Genomic DNA, 20,411 nt, shown 5'->3' with positions numbered 1-20,411 from the left:
TTACCAGCAGTTTGGTGTCTTTGATGACGCAGAGCAACTTGGTCCACTGGCCGAACCGCTTCTTCCGCAGCAGGAAGGCACAGATTTTGGCGTCCTTGACCAGGTCCATGGAGGCCTCCTCGGAGGGCCACTGGTGCCGGGTTTTCTTCCCCTTCCCGTCCTCCTCCTCTTCATCATACGACTCATAAGAGCTGCTCATCGCATCAGAATCATAATCTGTAAAAAATAAACATACACTGGTAATAAAGGACTTCTTTACCTTGAAGTTTACCCATGGGCTCAAGAGCACATCATCTTATTTTTAATCACCAAGTAACTGAATGAGAAAGGGACTTCTGCTCCTTAAGGGAAAAAACAAAAACAAAGACAAAAAAATAATGCTAAGACTTGGGTAGTGGAAACTCAATGACAAGGTGAAGTGCCTACAAATTTTGTGTTTATAAAAACTGTTTCTAGACTGTTTCATATGGACGGGACCCCACGCTGACCCGACACTGACTCCTCGCCACATTCTTGCCGGACGAGCGCCATCCTCATTCTGCAGTGTGTTCTGCCACACGGAACTCTTGCCCACGGAGGTCCCTTGCCCTCCCACATCCACACCTTTATGTCAAAGTCCTCCCGAGGCTGCAATCTGCTTCTCCCTGCTGGCATCCCCACGTGCACAACATCCCTGACACTCAATATGTGACCAGTGGCCACCTCTCCCTTCTGGGGCATCCTTGGAACTTTGACAGAAATGTACACCTGTCCTTCTAATGGTGCCCACCTCACGCCGTGACACACTGGCACGTATACTGCTGTGACAGACAGTTTCCCAAACACATCACGCCTCTGCCACCGCAGGGTCCTGCATGTGCCACACCCTCTAGCAAGCTTCCTGTCCATCCACTCGCCCTCCTGCCTTTGCCTGGTAAATGCTCTCATCTTTTGGGGTTTAACTTCCTGACACCTCCTCCGGCAAACCCTCCCTGAATCACCAAAGCTGGGTGCTATGGACTGAACTGTGTCTCGCCCGAAATTCAAGTGTTGAAGCTCTAACCATAATGACTGTATGTAGAGATAGGACTTTTAGGAGGTTACTAAAGTTAAATGAGGTCCTAAGGGTGGGGTCCTAAACCCATAGGTCTGGTGGTCTTATAAGAAGAGAGAGAGAGAGAAAGAGCTCTGTCCCCATCATGTGAGGACACAGTGAGGACTTAGCCATCTAAAAGCCAGGAAGAGGCCTCACCAGAACCCAACTGTGCTGGCAGTCTAACCTGGACTCCAGGACTGACGAACTTCTGCTGTGGAAGCCCCCCAATGGTGGCATTTGTCACTGCAGCTTGAGCAGACTAATACACTGGGTCAAATGCCCTTCCTCTGAGCCTCCACGTGGCCCAACACAGAGCGGATCGCAGTGCACCTCAACACTGGCCCCCACTGCAGGCTGTAAGCCCGCTGAAGAAAAGGAGACCATCTCATTGGTGGTGATCTCCCCGTCACCTAACAAAGTACCTGGCACAGGGCAAGTGCCCAAATAACTGTAGAAGGAAGCGCTGTTAAATGCCTTTAAATTATACTGGCAAAGCCCTTGGAAAGGCGAATGGCATAGTAAAAGCGCTTCCTAAATACCAGCGCCCGTCATTCCTCTCATTACTTTCAGCTGTGCTGGATGATAAGCTCCCTGAGACAGGATCTGATTCATCTCTGAATTCCCCTCAGCCCCCAGAATCATCTGGAACACGTTTCTTTTTCAAAACATACTTAAGGGATGAACACCTAAATGATAAATGAATGAGAGATAAGGAGAACAATGGCCAATGCAGTTGCAATACTGTGCAATGTAGCAGAAGTGCCAAAAATGGCAGAGTCTACACAGAGGAGAACTCATATTTTTACTTGCTAGAAATTGGAGTTTAGGTTGTACTCAGTAATCATGTTTGTCTTATAATTTCCTTGCAAAGATTCAATACTAGCAGGGAGGAACAGAAAGATTTAAAGTTTAAGTTGAATTTTCAACAATGAAAAGTCGTCCAGGAGGCCAGGTGGGGTGGTTCACACCTGTAATCCCAGCCCTTTAGGAGGCCAAGGCGGGCGAATCACTTGAGCCCAGGAGTTCAAGACCAAGCCTGGGCAACATGGTGAGACCCTATCTCTATAAAAAGTAAAAAGCTAGCCGGGCATGGTAGGGCACTCCCCCTGCTGCCAAAGCTCTGCTGGATGGCACGGGGAGGGGGAGGGGCAAGATCTTTACAATCTAGGGCAAAATGCAACCTGTCATGGAGCCGGGCACGAGGGGGCAGCACACGCAGGGGCACAGGGAAGACGGCAGAGAAGGCGTCACTTTAGAGCCAGGCCTTGAGACAAGCTGTTGCCAACCAGAGGAAAAAGTCTGAGAAGGAGAGACGCGATGAGCGAAAGCACTCACAAGCATCAAATGCTGCCAAGGCGCAGCGGGTCCTTTCAGCTTCTGGACAGGACGTGAGCGAGGCCACAAAGCGAAGTCCGTGGTTACCCTTGGCTGTGCTAGGAAGGGGCAGGGGGCTTCAGGGGCTGACAGTGTTCTACCCTTGACCTGCATGGTGGTTACACAGATGGCTTCTTTATGATAAATCATTGAGCATATACTCATATTTTATGCACTTTCTGGTAAATGTATTTTACAACAAGAAGGTTTTTAAAACAGTGAGCGTGGCTAGAACAAGGGTATGTGGAAGGAAACGATGGAATATGGAATGAGAAGATGGGCAGAGGCCAGACCGCAGATCGCGTGCTGTGCTACGATCCAACGTAAACTGAGGGGTTCTGGAGGGGCCATGGACATCATCCTAGCTTTATTTCAGAAAGATTATTCTCATAGTGGCGTGGAGGACCACACAGCCCTCAGGGCTCGGCCCACTTGCTGGAACATCAAGTTCAGTAAATAATGAAGTAAAGATTTAATGAGTCAATTAGTTATAAATGGGAAAACTATCTTTGATTTCACTCATTCGACAAATATGTTGTGAGCTCTACTCTATGCTAGGCACTTTTTAAAAATTATCTATATTTACATAGCAGGTGCTAGGATAAAGCCATGAAAAGCCACGCCTGCTCCAAATTTACAAAGGTTTCTCACATCCACCATCTCACCGGACCTCCCAGCCACTTGGAGATGGGGCACATAAGACATTAGTCTTATTCAGAGAAAAGAAAGAATGAGGCTCAAAGACTACGAGATTCATCCAGGAGCATAGGCTTGGTGAATGACAGGACTGAAATGTGAACCCAGGCCTTTTGATTTTAAATGGAAAAAGTTAACTATGTTCTAGTAGCCCTTTCATCCTTGGGAATAAGTTGAGGTCTACAGCTATGAAAAAGACAGTTAAGTTCACTGTCTTGCCTTCTTCTAAGAGTGTAGAAATGACAGACCCATTTTTAGAAAAACCAGCCAACTTAGCAGCAAACAAGGAACAGCCAGAAGTCACCGAGTGTAATGGATAATGAACTCTCCAGAAAGTATGCTTAGCAATGACTCAATCAAGAGAACTCTCCGGAAAGTATGCTTAGCGGTGTCCCAATCAAAAGAACTCTCCAGAGTATGCTTAGCAGTGTCCCAGTCAAGAGAACTCCCTGGAAAGTATGCTTAGCGGTGACCCAATCAAGAGAACTCTCCGGAAAGTATGCTTAGTGGTGTCCCAATCAAGAGAACTCTCCGGAAAGTATGCTTAGCGACGACCCAATCAAGAGAATGCTCCGGAAAGTATGCTTAGCGGTATCCCAATCAAGAGAACTCTCCGGAAAGTATGCTTAGCGGTGTCCCCATCAAGAGAACTCTCCAGAAAGTATGCTTAGCGATGACTTAATCAAGAGAACTCTCCAGAAAGTATGCTTAGCGATGACCTAATCAAGAGAACTCTCCGGAAAGTATGCTTAGCGGTATCCCCATCAAGAGAACTCTCCAGAAGTATGCTTAGCGGTGTCCCCATCAAGAGAACTCTCCAGAAAGTATGCTTAGCGGTGTCCCAATCAAGAGACCTCTCCAGAAAGTATGCTTAGCGATGACCTAATCAAGAGAACTCTCCGGAAAGTATTCTTAGTGATGACCCAATCAAGAGAAGAGACTCTCACTCAGGATATTGTTTGGTAGCTCCACCAGCCAGAGCTGTGGTCTAGGACTTTGAGAAGTTCACCATCTGGGGGCCTGGGGTTTTGGATTACATTAAGAGGTAATGAATGTTTTGTGGAAAATTATGAAGGACTCAGAAATGGGGAGCAGGGAAAAGAATTCCTGATTGCCTTCTAGTCTTGTACTAAGTGGTCCAGGTATTCACAGAGAGATGAACAGGAAGGTTTTATTTCAGGGGTACTCAGTGGGGGCATTGATTAGATACCATCAGGCCCATCCCTTTCAGATGTCTACACTTTGTGTAGAGTAAGGCAGCAGACCAAAGGGCCAACAACAGAACCGTGTGAACTCTGTTGAAAGGATGTTGTTGATTAGGAAATGCTCTTTGTATCAGTCAGGACTCTCCAGGAAAATAGAAGCCATAGGAGATTGACAGATTAGATAGATGGATGGATAGACAGATGCTCAGGCAGACAGATGGATCAATGGATGGATGGATGGACAGGTGGATGGGTGAGTGAGTGGACGGAGGGAGGGAGGGAAGGAAGGAGGGACGGAAGGAAGGAGGGAAGGGAGGGAGGGAGGGAGGGAGGGAGTGAACAGGTAGATGGGTAAGTGGGAGGGAGGGAGGGAGGGAGGGAGGGAGGGAGGATAGGGAGATGATTTATTAGGGGGAATGGCTCATGCAATTATGGAGACTGAGAAATCCCACAACAAGCCGTCTACCAGCTAGAGACCCTGGGATGCTCATAGCATGGCTCAGTCCGAGTCTAAAAGCCTCAGCACCAGGGAGGCAGATGGTGAAACTGTCCATCTGAGAGGAAGGTCTGAGAATCCAGGAGGTGGGCAAGTACGGGAGGGCAGTGGTGCTGGTATAAGTCCTGGGGTCCCAAGGCTGGGATGCCTGAAGTTCTGATGTCCAAGGGAGAAAGATGTCTCCCAGCTCAGGGAAAAGAGAGGCCCACGTGCCTTTCCTCTGTTTCTGTTCTCTCTGGGCCTCCAGCCGATCAGATGGTGCTGCCTACACTGAGGGTGGGTCTTCCCCGTGTGGGCCACTGAGACACAAACACCTCACAGATACACCCAAAAATAATGCTTCACCAGTTCCCTAGGTCCCCCTAATCTAGTCAACTTCACACTTCAAATTCACCACCACACTCTTCTTCACCAGAAACTAGTTTCATGGGCAGGAATTGCTATCATAGTGTCGTTCTGATGAAATTAAGGAACACTCCAGTAAACTACTATTTTTAACTGTAAAATGTTCATTCCAGAAAAAAACTGCATAAAAGCAATGGCAATACCATACACACTGCACATCAGGCACATCAGAGCCAGGAACGGTGCCCTGAGAAGGCGGTTAGGGCGTCACGACTTTCCAAGGGGCCATGCCTTCTCTCCACCCAAATGACACAAGAATCTATCTTTAAAAGGCACACAAACCACAGACAAAGGTTAAGTGACAAGCAAGTGTTGTCAAGGGGACTGGAGGGCCACGCAAACCCTGCCTTTTCGTTTCAATGCACTGGCTTTGCTGAGGCCATAAGCAGGAGACCCATCAGGCCTCTCTCTTGGTTTCTGACCTCACTTTTCAGAGGGAGGGGAGAGTGAGAGGCTGGCAGAAAACACGGCTCCTCTAGGGCAGGAGCTGTGGCCCTCATTTCTCTTGGAGTTCTAGTTCTGGGCACAAGGCTGAGCAAGCACAATATTAGATGTTTCACAATTTAAAAAAAAAACTTGAATGGAAATTCAGCATAGAAAAATCAACAAAGGAAAGGAGTGGAAAAAGCACAGCCTTCATCTACTCAGTAAGTGTTTATTGAGCACATATTACCTGCCAGATGCAAAACAGACAAAAGCCTTGGCCCTCTTCTCACACTCGGGTGAGGGGGAAAGAGATGACAAATGGGCTATTGGAGAGTAGGGATGTGTCCAAATAACATAATGATGAAGTATGGCTACTTTCTGGAGCTGTTCCTTCAGGTCTCAATGTCACTTCGTAAGAATGATAATGGTGCTTCGCAGCTGTCTCCAGCATTTTCAGACTCACAAAGGGCTTTCCCCGCGATCCTTCCAGCTGCCCCACACAACTCTATGGAAGGCAAGGCATTTGGAGTGCAGAGAAAGGTTCTCCATCTCACATCCTCACTTTGGCAATATCATTCAACACTTTTCTACTTGAGATTCTTACAGGATCAAAATACAAGAGCTATTTCAGGGTCACAAAGTTTTGAACAATGACTCTTCTTCTGCATCACAGATTCTCCACTCTTCCATGCTGCTGTGACCATGTAAAAGGGGCTGGGGGTGGGGGTGGAGGGCAGTGAGCAGGGGAGGAACAGGTGGTAGGTAAAGGGACGAGGAGAGAAGCCCTGAGACGAACTTTGGCTTTAACTTTTGAGTGGGATGGGAAGCCACGAGAAGGCAGTGAATAGAGCAGAGATCTAACTTATGTTTGAAAATGGCCAGTCTAAGTCCGAGATCTCACTCTAGAGGAATATAGTAAGTCACTGAACTTATTTGAGACTCAGTGTCTTTAAGATAGTCTTGTCTCTCTGAGAGTTACTGTGAGGATAAAATGAGGGACACAAGATAGCTCCCTGTGAACCTGAAACTCTAGAAGCAGGTGTAACTACCTGTGCACGTGACCATCCAACATCGGGGCCTGAGGAAGTGAGTGCTCATCTCCAAACACCAGCGGCATTACATAATGTATTTCATTTACACACACACCCACACCCCATAACATCAGAAATGCCATTTCAACCAATCCCCCTGGAGGAGGGAGAGGGAAGAGGGCAAAACAGAGGAATTAGAAAGCTGAAAATAAAACTGAAATCTACGTCTGAAACCAAAACACCCAACGAGCATTGTAGTGAGTTTCTGCTATGTCAACGTAGCCAACTGGAACGCCACTTCCATTGCTCTGTATGGTCTGGCTACAGGAGAAAATGTGAGGAACCTGGAAGGAGAGAAGAAAACAGCAGGCCCATCCCTGAGGCCAGCACGGGGCGCCAGGCCCTGCGGAAGCTCTGGCACGTTGCGCACCCTGCTGGCGTGGGGCAGCCATGGGCTCAGGTCCCCCAGCTGCTTGCTGGAGGCTCTCCCGCTTCAGTGTTTTGGACAACTCCAGAGCCAAGGGCACCCGCATCTTGTGTGGGTCACTTGTGTCACTGAGTCTGGAGGAAGTCATAGATGAGTTGCAGTTTGACCTCATGGATTTTCGTTTACCCTTGACCTCCTGCGCTTCACAGCCAGCTTTCCTTCCAGATGGTGGGTCCTACCAGATGCTTAGGCCACACCCACCCACTGACTTCAACAGCTCCCGCAAGTGTGCAAGGCTAATCTAGAATAAGTCTTCTATCCCCATTGTAATGGTTCTGCTTTTCTGATGAAACCCTCACTGCTCCGCAGGTTAGTATGGACACTCTGGCAGGCTCACCCAGGTGAGGCAAGGGTGGACCTCTGGGAGTTTGGAGCACGGCTACACCATCCTTTACAGAGAACCATGTTACTTCTGAGGAACTACTTTCGACTAGTGAAGCCCTGGCAGAGACATAATGCTTCACCATGGGACACCAAGAGAAGAGGAAACCTGAGCCGCCCTGCATGGCCCACAGGCTCTCTGACCCATGAAGGCGCACTCCATCCTCAAGGCAAAGCGTGTGTGGGACAGCAGGCTCCATCCACTCCAGAAGACGTGAGCGAACAAACAGCCCTTAGTCCTGTGCGCTGCCTCCTCCCTCAACGACCGTTCATGAATGCTGCCTAATGGTTTGGTTGGATGGTTGACAATGGAGAGGAACATGATTAAAGAACAGGTAACAAACAACTGGTCTGCAGAAGATGCTGTCAACAGACCCTCACAAATGGGCACACGATGTAAACAGACCTCAGCAAAAGAGGATCTTGATACTCGGGTAAATACCACGGCCCACTCTAGCTACATCAGTCAGCCTCATGCCCCAGACTTCTTGTCCAAATGGGCTCATGTACATGTGGACATGATGGCAGGAATAGAGGCTATGCATGAACTCAGCAACACGGACTTCACTCATGGAAATTAATCCGACTCCAGGTACTTCCAAGTACCCTACCTGCCAACAGCAGACGGCAACATCAACCTCCTTACCCCACCCCCACGCCCTGACACCATCCCTGGGATATCAGCTGGCACCTAATGGCAGGTTGTTATCACTGGTCCACTTCCATCATGAAGAGATCATTAAAATAAATTTGCCTTCTGGGTCCACAGGGCCTGAAAGAATGTCCTATTCTCCATGATGGGATCCCCACACCATTGCTTCTGACCAAGGAACTCATTTACAGCAAATGAAGTACACAATAATGGGTCTGTGCTCAGGAAATTCACTGATCTTGCCACAGACTCCAGCATGCTGAAGTCACTTACCCAATAGGTCAAAATAATTTTTTTTGAATATCCAATTATAGTGCCAGCCAACTGGTGACACCTTGTGGGCTTGGGGGCAAGAGACTTCAGAGTATCTTCTGGCACTGTATGTTCTGACTTGGTGGTACTGTTTCTCCCACAGCCCAGATTCACAGCCCAAGAATCAAGGGGTGAAACGAGAGGAGCCTCCTCTCACTATTACCCCCAGTGACCCACTAACAAAATGCTTGCTTTCCTTCCCTAAAATGCTGCTGCACTGGTCTAAGGGCAAGATATGGCAATGGTTTCATTAAACTGGAAGCAGAAGCTGCCACCTGGCCACACTGGGCTGCTCGTGTCAGTAACAGGCAAAGAAGCGGCTCCTGCAGTGGCTGAGGTGACGGACCCCAATCGTGAGGAAGCCGTTACCCCACAGTGGGAGTCAGGAAGAACACGCAGGGGACCTGGAAGACCCCCTGAGTGCCCCTCTGTGTTCTCACACCCTCTGAATAAAGTTAATGAAGTCGTGACCATCCAATACAGAAGTGCTACTGAAGGTCAAGACCTTTCAAGAAAGGAAGGTGGATCACCCACCACAAAAAAAAACCAAGACCAACCAAGGAGTCTGCTGGGGGCAGCGGGAATACGAAAGGGGCAGTAGAAGGAAGTGGTAAATTCTGGCCATGAACACTGACCAGGTGTGGAGACTGAACCTGCTACAGGCTTTTCTTCCTTGTTTTGATAAGAATATAACTGTGTACACAGAAAAGAATTCTTCTTCCCCCCTCTCCCAGACCCCTACCATCTCACATAAGAAGGGCTAACAGGAGTCAACCTTGTATGACTATCTGGGAATTTAGGTTACAGGCTCTAGAAGAGAATGGATGTCACCCAAATGTTGGACAAAGGGGCTCTGTCTCCTCTGCGGGGAGTTGGGGAATTTCCCATCACCCGGGCGATGGTGAATCACGTTAGGCTCAGGCGTGCGCTGCTCGTCTCTACTTGGAAACTCAGTGTGGCTAAAAGATGTATGCATGGGTGCCAAGTTGACCAAAGATAAACTGTGGTGGTTTTCTACTTTATCAGCCTAGCAAGGCTGGAATCACACTTCCCAAAATTCCCTTTCTTAGATGATTCCGGGCTAGGGTGGCCCTGAGATAAATCTGGGAGTGATGTGGAGGGCAGAGGGGAGCAGTGGCCCCAGACTCTGCAGGTGGACATGGGGACAGGGACTGCCGCAGCTCACGTGGGCTGTTGCTGGTCACCCGTGCCATCAGGAGAGACGCAGGCTCCCATCTGTCTGTCCCTCCTCTTCCCTAATCCTCATCCAGCTTTTTTCCCGGCTGCCGGCCTGACCAGACACAGCAGAAACTGCCTGTGCTTCTTCCAGGGAAGAAGTTCTCCACAACTGCACACACCCTCATTCCTTCAATAAACTCTTCCCTCCATGACATTCAAAATGGTTTGGCTTCTCCAATGAGACCATAACCCACACGGGTTCAACAAAACCATCTCAAAGTTCATATCTAACTGAAGGCGGTACGATCCTGAACTGAGCTGACAAGTCAACCCACGGCTGTTGCTCTTCAAGGGAGGGGCAGCTGTGTCCTGGGGCCATCAACTGAGAGTCCCACGGCAGACGTGTGATTGGAGAAGCCACTGTGCGCCATCACCGCTGTCTCCTCATTCCCCAGGCGTGAGTTCCTCGGTCACCTCTTCTTCTGGAGTCAGCGGCTGAGGAACAGCCCCACTGAAGGGGCCGTGACCCACCAGCTACATGCAGCTCCTCAGAATGAAAATGACCAACAGCCCCCAATATCAAACGATCACTCTGTTTCCAGCCTTGAAAGTGCATTGCAGGGGAAGGGCCAGAGACAAACGTTCCAAATGCTAGAAAATACCCTCAACAAGAAAACATACTTGTCTTTACTCACTGCCATTAAAAATGAAGGAACCCAATGACGTTCTGAGTTATATCGAGACATTTAATTTGTTTTCTAATTAATCTACTCTCTTCTTGAAGAGCTGATAAATTATTCTCAAAATCGAAAAATCCACGACCACCTTATCAGAACTATCCCTTTTCTCATCCAGAGCACAACTAAGTATTGACACTCAGCCCAGTCTGTGCCCCGACTGCTCCAGAAGCTGAGGAGACAGGCAAGCGGGAGCAGCTGGCGCCCTCAGGGGCACGCAGTCCAGCTGGCCTGGCTTCTCCACAGCCCTTCTCCACACTCAGAGAAGCATGCCAACAGGGGAATCTCCTGTAACAACCTCCTTCCAATCATCAAGACGGATCCTGCTTTGGTGGAATAGCCGCGCTCGTAGACTGCCAAGGAGAGAAAGATCCGAAATGCAAAGTCTCTATGTGGCAGGTAACAGTATAACAACTTTGGGGAAAAGGAGAGTATTTCCCTTAGGAGACAGACAAGGCCAGAGACCACGCACAGAAGATCAATGCACCAGGAGCATCCTGAGTACAGTCAGAAACCGCTCTGTCACTTTCCACTTATCTACTTTTCTTTTTTAAAAAGCAAGCTGGATTCCATAAGTTGACATACATTGAGGTATTCAACTTTCTTATGAGATGGTAGCTCCCTGCCTGACAGATACTGAAAGGAGACATACAGCCACCAATGCAAAAATGAATTCCGGAGATTCAACATCATGTCATGCTTCATCCGCGCTTGAAGCTGGGTACTAACAAACAGGTACTTCTGAGTGCTACCAACAGACCACTAACTGGGGCCAGGAGAACCAGGGCTTAGACAAAAATCGTCTAACAGAAATTGTACCCCCAAAAAAGAAAAAAACAAAAATCTATGACCGAGACGCCTGTTTGTGTTGTACCCAATTATTTCTGGCCCGACAGCCAACCTGGTGGAAACTGCTCTAATTGTGGCAGGATGGGTGCAGCCCAAGAAAGTCAAACACTAAGGAAGTGGGGGCTGTAGCACGCACCCAAAAAATATACCACAAACAGCCATTTTTCTTCTGCACTGCTGATACCTGTTGCCACAGAAATAAGCTTTCACCACCTTTCAGTCACACGGAAGACAGCGATCGGAAGAGAGGCTTGTGTGTGAGGCACTCGGTGTCCTTCTCAAAATCTTTCCTGTACTGACAATCTCTTTGGGTTCAAAAAGTACTTGGCCCACAGTGTTTTATAATGCCATGTTCCCCTTCCTACCCAGAAAGGGGACAGGCTCTGCAACAGTCCTGCCAATCACAAAGGCAACATGGCTGGGCAGGGCTGGCCACTCACTTGATGTGATGTATTCTGGAGCTTTTCCGGGGCTCAGCGGCACAGCTTCCTCATAATAACCTTCTGGGAGGGAGGACGTTGGCAATGGTGGAGGTCCACTGTCAGGAGGCTAAGGAAGAAAGGAAAAGCGACACAGAAATTAGCATGACCATTAGAAGGAAAATTCTGGATTTCCAATTAACAGGTGTGGCCAGTCTTTTCCTCTTTCCTTTGTAAAGTCTTCGGCAAAAGAGAACCTCATCCTACAAAGAGGCTTGGAAGGCCAGCCCTGATGTGTCTCTCTTACTTTCCTGCATGCATCCATTCCCCAGCCCCGGCCACATGCTGTCCAGTTCACACCAAATCTCCAGGTTCGGTGTGTGCAGCAGTCTCACTGGAGCAACTACAACATGGAATTCCCCTTCCCCCACGCAGGACTGGGCCTGTTCAGACGCTGCCCCAGGGGTCTGAGACAGTGTCTGCACACCCCTTTATCCCCACACACTCCACACACACCAACCCTCGCAGGCCTCAGACGCAGACTCTGGGATTCCATGGCCCTGCCACAGGCGGTGAGCTCCTGGGACACAGATGCTCAGGCGCACCCAGCACTCATCACAGAGCGAGCTGTGAGCCACACTGGCTGAGTGCACGAGTGAGGCTTGCCCACATTCTCACCATATCCCTACTGTGTGCTAGGAAAACTTTAAAAAAGCAAATCACCTGGGAACCACTTTCTAAAACAAAGTAGAAATTATTCTCTAGAGATGGAATCCACTCCTTATTAAAACCAATCATGTCACAATTTTTTTTTTTTTTTTTTTTTTGAGTTGGAGTCTCCCTCTGTCGCCCAGGCTGGAGTGCAGTGGCGCAATCTCTGCTCACTGCAAGCTCCGCCTCCTGGGTTCATGCCATTCTCCTGCCTCAGCCTCCCAAGTAACTGGGACTACAGGCGCCCGCCACCACACCCGGCTAATTTTTGTATTTTTAGTACAGACAGGGTTTCACCGTGTTAGCCAGGATGGTCTCAAACTCCTGACCTCGTGATCAGCCCGCCTCGGCCTCCCAAAGTGCTGGGATTACAGGTGTGAGCCACCACGCCTGGCCCATCACAATTTTTTAACAAACTCAGAGACCGAAACTCTCTCTGGTTGTGAAGCCATAGCCTTAGAATATGGACGAGCTGGGGGCTCACTCCACGCCTCGGGACAAGCTACGTCCCACCTGACCTTCAGGACTGTGCTCGAGTCCCCTCTTTTCTTAAATGTTCCTGACGGCTCTAATCCACCCCAGCCTCTCCCTCCTAAGACCATCTACAGGACTTGCTGGTGTGTCTCTCACTGGTCCTTCTGCCAACAGAGGCGGCTGAGTGGCAGGAAAGCCGGCATTCGCCCAGCATCTGCAATCTGCCCAGCACTGTGCTAGACACTTCTGCACTTGCCACAGGAACGTCAATCAATCCATGCAGGAATCCTTCAGGGCACGTATTCTATTACCTTATATTTTACAGATACAGAAATTGAAGCTCAGAATCTAAATCTGCTCAAAATCAGACACTAGTAACTGCCAGCTGGAGTTTTCAAACACCACGTCTGCCTGCTAAAGACCTTTTTAATATTCATATTCTTTCTCTCTCCCATTTCCTATGAATAGCATGCAACAATTTCCCACTACCTAGATTCTGTAAACAAGCTGGGAAGAGGTATGTTCACAAGGAACGGAACAGAGTAGAGGCCCCAAATTGAAATCTACTCAGTTACAGTTCCAAGTAGAACAAGGTTCTATTCAAAGTATGGGGCTGTTGTGTTTTTTTAATGTAAACTCTCCAGAAAGTGCGACTCCATCGCTTTCTATGTAACTCATCTCTGAAGCCAAGAAGTCCTTTGTGAATGACTAATCACCCATTGCAGATTCAACCCACTCCTTCCTCTCACCAGATGAAGAAGAGAACTCACTCCAGACCATCTGCACAATATTCCTTCAGGGACTTACAGAGAGTTACCTCCCTCCTGCCCCCCGTCCTTGTTCCCGAGGCTAAATAACTCCAATTCCTTTGCACTCCTATCAGAAGGCTGGCTTCCCAAACTGTCATCCTAGTGTGGCGTTAGGCTGGACCATCTCCAGGTCCTTCATATCTTCCTACAGACGCAACAGAACCTGATACACGGGGCCCAGCACCAGGCAAGGTCTGTACAGGAGTCCACATCCAAGTTAAAATCTCTGCTGGCTGCTTTTGGAAAACAGCTGCTTGATTCACTGAGTATCTTTTATTCCTGAAACGCAGGGTATTCCAACTTCCTTTTAGAATTGTCAAACAAATTATTCATGTCCTGGAAAAGCACGACAAACAGCTGAATCAAACAAATGTTTGTGAACTAGTACAGGTCAGACTCCTTTCCTCAGTGCCCCAAGGAACTTACTCTCTGAATCGATGGGGTTCTGAGCAGACACTTTCAAACCCTATTGGTGGTCATGTACTTGGCACAACCTTTTGAGTATCCCCTTAGATCCATTAATTCCACTTCTAGAAACATATATCAAAAACCACATAAGGATGTTCAATAAAAGTTTGTTTAGCAAAATCTAAAAACAATCTAAATGTTCAAGAGAAGAATGCTCAGATGTATTGCTACATCCACAGACAAACATTTAAAAGGCCAGTGCACGTGTACAGCCATTTACTTTATTAACCTCTATGAGATACTGCTGCATGAAAGAACAAAGGTGTACTATAATCCCTTTACATAAAAGGTGAGTGCTTGTGCTTACGTATACACAAAGGCAGAAGGTCATTCACCAAAAGTGTTCATAGCGGTTGCCTCTTTCTATATGCAATCTGGAATGCTTGACTTTTCTGCATAGTTGTCATTTTAAAAAATAAAACTACTTTCATTTTGAATAATACCCCCTCAGAAAACAATACTGCTAAAGAATCACTCCACTCTCAAATACCACTTATCCTTGAAATCGGCCACAGGGGTTTCAGACACTTCAGGCTTGTTAAAGTCAAACAGGAGAAGGGCCGAAAAGATGAGCAAACTGTCACCACCACTGCTTTTAGAGGATCAAGTCTTTCCAATCCTTTCCAATAAGCATTCATTGAGAGCACAATTAATGGAATTCTAAAAGGTACACAACAGGGAAGGTAGGTTTCCAACAGGGGCCACGGGAAAGCAGAGGCCAGGCAGGAAATAAGAGAGTCTGGCAAAGGGAGGAAGACGCAGGTGCACAGCCACTCACATCCAAGGCTGGCTTGTTCCTGCACCTCTGCAACCTTGCCAAGACCCCACGTCCCCATTCCCTCACCTAAAACAAGGGCATCGCGTCAGAACAACTTTCAGTGCCCACCCCAGCTCTGAGAGTCCAATTCCAGCATTCTTATAAAGTTACAGGTCCACAGACAACAAAGCCAACTTTACCTCTTCCAAAACTCCATTGAGAGCCAACCCCATGTCCTCCCAAAGGATAAAGGACGTGCGAATCTCTGGGCAGAGCAAGTCCCTCAAATGTACCACTGAATGGCAGCCCCACACACCACTGTGGAATCACTCAACTCTCCCTCACTATCAGGAGAGACCCAGTCCGTGCACATGCCCCTAACACGGCCTGCATCTGTCCCCACTGTTTCCTGCGCTACCACTCACAAAACACAAGCTAAGGCAACAAGGGTCCTTGGGCTGGGCGCAGTGGCTCATGCCTGCAATCCCAGCACTTTGGGAGACCGAGGCGGGCGGATCACAAGGTCAAGAGTTCGAGACCAGCCTGGCCAATGTGATGAAACCCCATCTCTACTAAGAATACAAAAATTAGCCGAGTGTGGTGGTGGGTACCTGTAATCCCAGCTATTCAGGAGGCTGAGGCAGGAGAATTGCTTAAACCCGGGAGGCAGAGGCTGCAGTGAGCCAAGATCGCCACACTGCACTCCAGCCTGGGCAACAGAGCAAGACTCCGTCTCGAAAAAAAAGAAAACAAGGGTCCAAAGTCTAACCACCATGGCATCTTTAGACACTTAAAAAGAAGTATGAGAAACTACCCTCCTCAGAGAATGACTGATCTTCACCCCTGCTGTGCCCTAGAAATAAGAAAGAACTGGCACTGTGCCAGTGACTAGGTTACTCTCAAATTCACTAAAACATTTCTCCTTCAAATTAATACTTAAGTAAAAGCTCCTGAACTTTTAGTTTAGAAAATCTTATCTACCTTCAGGAATCGTAAATTTCTGCTGTAAGGTCTCCATCTTGCATTAGAGAACACTAGTACTTACATAACAGCACAGTAATATAACCTAGGCTTGTGGGCTTACAGTACTGGTCGTAATTTTAATTCTCGTCTTTTGGAAAGGAAAGCCCATTGGTATCTGTCTTTGCTACTTTAAGGAAAAGCGAATTCCTTAAACAAAAAGAGAATTCACAGAGAATTCTCTTTCCAATAATAATAAAAATAGCCATGGTGCGAGGATTGCTTAAAGCCAGGAGCTCAAGACCAGCCTGGGCAACATGGCAAATTCCCATCTCTACAAAAAAATACAAAAATTAGCCAGGCATGATGGTGCATGCCTATAGTCCCAGCTGCTAGGGAGGCTGAGGTGGGAGGACTGCTAGAGCCTGGGAGGTCGAGGCTGCAGTGAGCCATGATCATGCATTGCACTCCAGCCTGGGTGACAGAGTGAGATGCTATCTCAAATAAATAAATGTTTGTAAAATGATATGTTATAAATACAGTAATAATTACTATTCTTATTACTACAGGTTGAGGATCTCTTCTCCAAAATGCTTGGGACCAGAAATGTTTCTTATTTGGATTTTTTTTTTGGGGGGCGGGTGGATTTTGGAATATTTGCATTATGTACTTACTGCTTGAGCATCCCAAATCCAAAAATCCAAAATCTAGAATGCTCCAAAATCCAAAACTTTTTTAGCGCTGACATGATGCTCAAAGGACATGTTCATTGGACCATTTCGAATTTCCAAATTCAAGACGTTCAACCTGTAGTGACCACTTGCCTACAAGGTGTCAGCCAATGTCCTGGGATGCTTGCTACATAGTTTCTCTCATTCAGAAAATAACCCTCAGATGTCAGCCTCTCAACTGTGACTTCACAGATGAGGAAACCGAGGCTCAAGAGATTAAAGACACTGCCAGGGGCTGGACATGGTTATCCACAGAAGTCAGCCAGCGTGGGCACGGCCTGCTGACCTGAAAACTGTGGCACAACTGCGCGGCATCCATCGCTCCTGCAGCCTCAGCTCCTACGTAAGGCGCAGCGGGCTGAGCAGACAAGATGGAAGGAGGGAACCAACGAACTGAACAACCAAGACTGCATGGGTCCAGACCTTTTGCTCCCATATCACACAGCACAAGCAGACACGTCATTTCTTAGGAAGACTCCCCTCCCCGCGCCCAAGGCAGACCCAGCACCTTCACGCCTTCCACTGCCGCTTGCCTCGCCTGCCTCACTCGCCTCGTAGCAGGCACTCCACCCTCTGTCTGCTGCTCCTCACCTTCTTCCCTACCCTTGCCCCATCTGTTGCTTAGTCCTTTCCAGGGAAACACCAATAAATGACGAGAGCTGATCTTAGCTGGGAAATACATACACCTAGGATTTGGAATCCCTTTCTGACTTTAATTTTATAAATACAGTGACACCTCCAGATTCTGTTTTTCTGGTAAAAGGGATTAAAATCTGTTAAGAGTAACAGCCAAAAAATAAATAATCTGAAATAAGAAAATCAGGGCTCAAGTTCCAATTCTATCACATATTGGCGAAACCCTTTTCTAACCAGTGTGGGTATTTTAGCAGCACCCTACAGCATTCGTGCCATAATCTAAACTTCCTGTGCTGCTCGCTGCTCATCTGCAGGAAGGAATCCATGCTGCTGAGGGAAACTGAGGATAATAAAATTTTATAGTTTAAGCTGCAAAAATGGTTTCAATCCTAACACTAAGAATTCTGAGTACATACTCTTCTTGGCAAAATGCAAGTCTTTATCCAAATTACACCCCATTCCATTGTGATCACTGCTAAGTCTGCATTCCACACAGCGCTTGAGTAAACACTGGGAAGACTGTCTCACATATTTTCTTAAAGTTTCTCTCCTTTTACTTATGCATGACAAAGAATGAAAGCCCTGTGGGGCCATGTCATCTCCCCTCCCTTTTCCATCAGCAGGCAGGCATCCAGATGGAAGGCGAGGCGGCCCACCAGGGGCGGAAACAGGATACAGTGGAATCCAGCCATAAAGCGAATTGAAAACAAAGATGCCACTGGGATTATACATGAGCCAAAACTCTGAGATTCCTGAAAGACGGGTGAAAAAGACAAACAAGATGGCTCACATCCACCAAAGGGTCACATCTTACGCCACAGGAAAATGAATGATTTTCTTGTTTTAAATCGTGGGCTTTAGCCCCAACTCTGCAACTGGTAAAAGAGCCAACGTTGTCACATAATCTCAAAGAGCCTCGTAATGTCATCTGTCAAACAGAGATAACAAGGTTGCTGTGAAGGTGCCTGAGAAAGGGCGAAATGCATCGATGGGAAGATGGTAACACCTGGTATCAAAATTTCACTGTTCCAGGCCGAGTGTGGTGGCTCACATCTGCAGTTCCCACTACTCAGGAGGGTGAGGTGGGAGAATCACTTAAGCCCAGGAGGAGTTCAAGACTAGCCTGGGAAACATGGAAAAACTCCGTCTCCACAAAAAATACAAAAATTAGCCAGGCGTGATGGTGTACATCTGTAGTCCCAGCTACTCAGGAGGCTGAGGTAAGAGGATCGCTTGAGCCTGGGAGGTCAAGGCTGCAGTGAGCTGTGATCATGCCACTGCACTCCAGCCTAAGCAACAGAATGAGACTCTGTCTCAAAAAAACAAACAAAAAACTTCACGGTCTCCTAGAGACGTGGATGCCAGGGGCAGGAGTTGGTGGCGAGGGTGGGGGGAGAATGGGAAGTTAGTGTTTAAGGGGCACAGAGTTTCCATTTGGGATAAAGTAGGGAGCTGGATGGTGGTGATGGTTCCACAACACTACGAATGTACTTCATGATACTTAACCGTTATTTTAAGTGTATTGAACCGTACACTTAAAATGGTTAAAATGGTAAATTTTATGCTATGGATATTTTACCACAATAAAAGGAAACTTGGCTGTAATCTGCTGGCATAAAAAGGCATTACATTTACATAAGCTCTGGCCCTAAAATACCAGCGAATTAAGTTGCTCACTCTGCTATCCCTTGAAACACGATATAACCTCAGGCTGTTTACCAAATGAAAATATGTCCAGAAAATGCCTTGATCTAGAGTTGTATGTACTGCATGACAACCCCAAAAGGAGCCTAGCTTGCTCTTTTTTCTCCTGAGCCACGAAGATCTGAGATACCCCATGTTTAGACACAATGCTATGCTGAAGAAGGGTGGGGGAGCAGCACAAACAGCGCTTATCCAGTTAGACCCTTTTAGCAAGCCGGCTGCTTGCGAGCTAGGCAGTGGGTCACGGCAGCCAGCGTCAGCACAGATGGGATCCATTTCCCAGGACCTCGGGGCTCGCCTTTTCAAACACTCTTTTAGCACTTGCTGCAAACGAAATGTAATCAGTCTGATAGCTGCACAGGTCTCCCTTGAAACAAAGTCAAGAATCTTTTGAAAAGCCAGGCGTGGTGGCTCACACCTGTAATCCTAACACTTTAGGAGGCCGGGGTGTGTGGACTGCCTGAGCCCAGGAGTTTGAAACCAGCCTGGGCAACATGGTGAAAACCCTGTCTCTACTAAAAATACAAAAAAATTAGCCGGACATGCTGGTGCGTGCCTTTAGTCCCAGCTACTTGGGAGGCTGAGGTGGGAAAATCGCATGAACCAGGGAAGCAGAGGTTGCAGTGAGCCCAGATCGCGCCGCTGCACTCCAGCCTGGGCGACAAAGTGAGACTGTCTCAAAAAAAAAAAAAAAAAAAAAAAAAGAAAGAAGAAAAGAAAAGAGAAGAGAAAAGAAAAAAGAAAAGAAAAGAAAAGCACAGCTCTTCCCACAAACAGTTTTTTGAATAGATGCATATTTTAGCCTATCCAAGTCTCCCCTTGAAAAACCAGGGAGATAAAGCAAAGTGTGAAACATGCTACATCCCACATTTGTGACTTCAAAAATTCAGAAGTTCAAGATTTCCGCACTACACACACACATCTACTCTCCTGCAAGCACTTCCAAAGACACATCAGCCAGGGGGAAAGAAGCACCATGTCACACAGGGCACCTCAGGCTTTATTAACTATTGAATAAAGGTATGAAGCACTATTAGGCACTAAAAAGGATAAAAAGGTAAAAGATAACTTTATTTGTTAAAGAGCTTATAACACAAAACACTATGACAAAAGGCAATATTCAATTCATGCCACAAAAGAGGTAAAAATAAAGTGCGGTTGTGGTTCAATGCATGGGAAATAGAACCTAGCTGAAGTAAATCGTACACTAAAAGAGCCCTTCAATGGCTTACTGTTGCTTTCACTACACATTCCCAACTTCTCATCACAACCCAAAGGTCCTCTGTAATATAGCCCCTGCAGAGAATTCTGGCCTCATGTGTGGATTTCCTGCCCAAATCCCATGACAGCAAGGCAGAGCCACCGGCAACGTTCCTAGTATACCTGGCTGTTTTCCTGGCTTGTACTTTAATTTACAGCACACCCTCTGCCTGGCAC

At 47.4% G+C, this 20,411-nt stretch overlaps 1 protein-coding gene across 14 annotated transcripts in view; it reads right to left on the bottom strand.

Moving 5' to 3' along the window:
• Nucleotides 1-20,411, bottom strand: part of AFAP1 (actin filament associated protein 1) — a 179,476-nt gene that overhangs the window by 84,392 nt on the left and 74,673 nt on the right. For all 14 annotated transcript variants that reach the window (XM_063723774.1, XM_054553673.2, XM_054553676.2 and 11 more), the window contains exons 4-5: nt 11,746-11,854; nt 5-216 (exon numbers count right to left, since the gene is read on the bottom strand). In XM_063723774.1, the coding sequence (XP_063579844.1) occupies nt 5-216; nt 11,746-11,854 (321 nt within the window). The remainder of the gene's footprint in view (nt 1-4; nt 217-11,745; nt 11,855-20,411) is intronic.

Source organism: Pongo abelii, chromosome 3, assembly GCF_028885655.2.
Source record: "Pongo abelii isolate AG06213 chromosome 3, NHGRI_mPonAbe1-v2.0_pri, whole genome shotgun sequence".
NCBI classification, from domain to species: Eukaryota; Metazoa; Chordata; class Mammalia; order Primates; family Hominidae; genus Pongo; species Pongo abelii.
This window is presented reverse-complemented; position numbering and strand designations above follow the sequence as displayed.